General features: G+C 60.7%; 1 protein-coding gene across 1 annotated transcript; it reads left to right on the forward strand.

The window, feature by feature from the left end:
- The first annotated feature begins 322 nt into the window (after window positions 1–322).
- FOXD1 (forkhead box D1) lies at window positions 323–1660 on the forward strand. Its single transcript, XM_077138723.1, has one exon. The coding sequence runs from the start codon at window positions 323–325 to the stop codon at window positions 1658–1660; it is 1338 nt and encodes a 445-aa protein (XP_076994838.1).
- Window positions 1661–3084: the final 1424 nt, after the last annotated feature.

A 3084-nucleotide genomic window follows, 5' to 3' on the forward strand; every position in this document is an offset into this window, starting at 1 on the left:
GCCCTCGCCGAGCTGACTCGCCCATCGGGCCACACAGCCCTGCACGGACGAGGCGAGGGCCGCGCGGGAGGCGAAGGTCAAGGCCTCTGCCCCGGCCCGGCGCGCGCGGAGCGGAGGGCGGCGGGGAGCGCGGGGAGCGCGCCGCGGCGCAGGAGTCCGCGAGCCGCAGCCGAGCCGCAGCCGAGCCCCGCCGAGCCCCGCCCGCGCCCGGCAGCCCCGGCGCCCCCAGCGTGGCGCCCCCGCCCCGGGTCTCCCGCCCGGGACTTGAGCGGGGCAGCCGGTAGCCCCGCGGCCCTATGCGCCGCCGCGCCGCGCCGCAGCCATGACCCTGAGCGCGGAGATGTCCGACGCCTCCGGCCTCGCCGAGGAGACCGATGTCGACGTGGTGGGGGAGGGCGAGGACGAGGAGGAGGAGGACGAGGGCGGCGGCGGGACCCGGCTGGCCCTCCCCGAGCAGCGGCGGCGGCGGCGGCGCTCCTACGCCGGGGAGGACGAGCTGGAGGAGCTGGAGGAGGAGGAGGAGGAGGACGTCCTGCTGGCCCCGCGGGCGGGCAGCCCCCCGGCGCCCCCAGGCCCGGCCCCAGCGGCGGGGCCGGGCGGCGCGGGCGGGCAGGCGGGCGGCGGCGCCAAGAGCGCGCTGGTGAAGCCGCCCTACTCGTACATCGCGCTCATCACCATGGCCATCCTGCAGAGCCCCAAGAAGCGGCTGACGCTGAGCGAGATCTGCGAGTTCATCAGCGGCCGCTTCCCCTACTACCGGGAGAAGTTCCCCGCCTGGCAGAACAGCATCCGCCACAACCTGTCGCTCAACGACTGCTTCGTCAAGATCCCCCGCGAGCCGGGCAACCCGGGCAAGGGCAACTACTGGACGCTCGACCCGGAGTCCGCCGACATGTTCGACAACGGCAGCTTCCTGCGCCGGAGGAAGCGCTTCAAGCGGCAGCCGCTGCTCCCGCCCAACGCCGCGGCCGCCGACGCGCTGCTGCTGCGCGGCGCGGGGGGCTCGGCGGGCGCGACTAGCGCGGGAGGCGCGGGGGCCGCAGCCGCGCTGCTCCCGCCTGCGCCGCCGCCCCCGCACACCTACGGCTGCGGCCCCTACGGCTGCGGCTACGGCCTGCAGCTGCCGCCCTACGCGCCGCCCTCCGCCCTCTTCGCCGCGGCCGCCGCAGCCGCCGCGGCCTCCGCCGCTGCCGCCTTCCACCCGCACTCGCCGCCGCCGCCCCCGCCACCTCCGCACGGCGCGGCGGCCGAGCTGGCCCGGACGGCCTTCGGCTACCGGCCGCCCCCGCTCGGCGCCGCGCTGCCCGGCCCCCTGCAGGCGGCGGCGGCGGCGGCCAAGGTGGGCGGCCCGGGGGCCTCGGCGCTGGCGCGCTCGCCCTTCTCCATCGAGAGCATCATCGGGGCCGGCCTGGGGCCTGCCGCCGCCACCGCCGCTTCGGCCTCCCCGTCGCCGGTGGCCGCGCCCTGCTCCGGCCCCGGCGGCGTTGGCTGCGCGGCCCAGGCGGCCGTGGGTCCCGCCGCCGCGCTCACCCGCTCGCTCGTGGCCGCCGCGGCGGCCGCCGCCTCCTCCGTCTCCTCGTCGGCCGCGCTGGGGACCCTGCGACCGGGGACTGCCCTGTCCAGCGCGGAGAACTTCACCGCTAGGATTTCCAATTGTTAATAACGCCCTGGTCGCGGCTCGGGAGCGAGCAGGTAGGCATGCCCGCCCGGTGCCCACCCTGGCGGCCTGGGGTGTGTCCGCACCCCCACCCCCCGCGGCCCTTCTGAGGGCTCGCCCTGGTGTTGGTCGCTGTGGATTCGCACACGAGACTGCAGGGCGGCGGCTCGGGCGCGCGGTCCGGCGCTGCGGGTCCCTTATTTATGCAAAGCCGCCCGCCCTGTGCGCAGACCGGGCCGGGCTGGGGAGCGAGGCGTGCTTCTGGGCGCCCGCCCTGTCCAGGCACGGGGCTCACTTCCCCGGCGATCGGGGAAAGGTTTTTAAAGCGAAGCCTTTTCGAAGTGTAGATTCTCAGGTCCAGGCGTTAAGAAAATCAATAATGTTCAAAAGAAGAATAATGCAAAAAAATAGTAAAGGTCCCGAAGAATGCCAGCGGGGCAATACTTTTTAAATTTGAGGACGCTTGTCTGGTGGACTCTTTTTAGGAAAAGGAGATGATCATGTTTACACAAGGAAAAAAGTCAAAATTATCATTTCGTATTTTAACCTGTGTTTTGTATCATAATAGACGTGCGGAATTTTTATTTTGTACTTACTGCATATTCTTTACAAGGAATATTGTAAAATTTACAGGCAACTATTATTGTACTATTCTAATGTAAGATTTTTACACTTTTTCAGAAATAAAGTGCTTAATTTTCAAAGAAAATCCACCAGAAAAATTGGCTTCAGTCGTTCTCTTCTTGATTGATTTTCTGTTCTGCCAAAAAAAAAAAAAGAGTTTTTATATGAGGTAAAGTAGGAACCAGTACAGAATAGACCTAAATATTATTTTCTAAGAAAATTTACCAAAAGCATCATGGCATGATTTTCATTTGAACTTTCTAAGACTAAACTATTGCAGGAGATCAGGAATTATTTTTAAATGACTACAAATAAAATACATTCTTTGGGTGTACATTTTAAAATCGGAATGTATTCCTTTCAAGAGTGTACGGCCGCTCAAAATTAAAACCACAGTTACCCTAAGAATTTTATAGAAACTTTATTTTGAGTTTCCCACTGCATTTAATCCCCACTCACTTTTTACCACGGTAGTGTGTATTTCTGTACTTTTGTAGAAGACTCTACAACATAATACTATATGGTAATGGAAGCTAAAGGCACAAATACACAATTTTAAATTAAACATTTAATGGAGTTAATCGTCAGTTTTGACATTTACGTGTACATAAGATGTTATATTTGAAAGTCCTAGTATTTAAATTACCTTTTTTTTGAAACGCAAGAAATCACAGTAGTTGCATAGAGAAGTTTTATCTTAAAAAGCAAACTGAAATTCTAGCTTAAATGCTTAAATTAGGGCATGTAGAAGAAATCTTCAATTCTATAATAGAACGTACTTTATAGAATAAAATGAAAATGTT

This window comes from Tamandua tetradactyla, chromosome 21, assembly GCF_023851605.1.
Source record: "Tamandua tetradactyla isolate mTamTet1 chromosome 21, mTamTet1.pri, whole genome shotgun sequence".
Classification (NCBI taxonomy): Eukaryota; Metazoa; Chordata; class Mammalia; order Pilosa; family Myrmecophagidae; genus Tamandua; species Tamandua tetradactyla.

Excerpts from the sequence above, each read along its gene's own strand:
- FOXD1 (XM_077138723.1), top strand. The coding sequence starts at position 323 with ATGACCCTGAGCGCGGAGATGTCCGACGCCTCCGGCCTCGCCGAGGAG.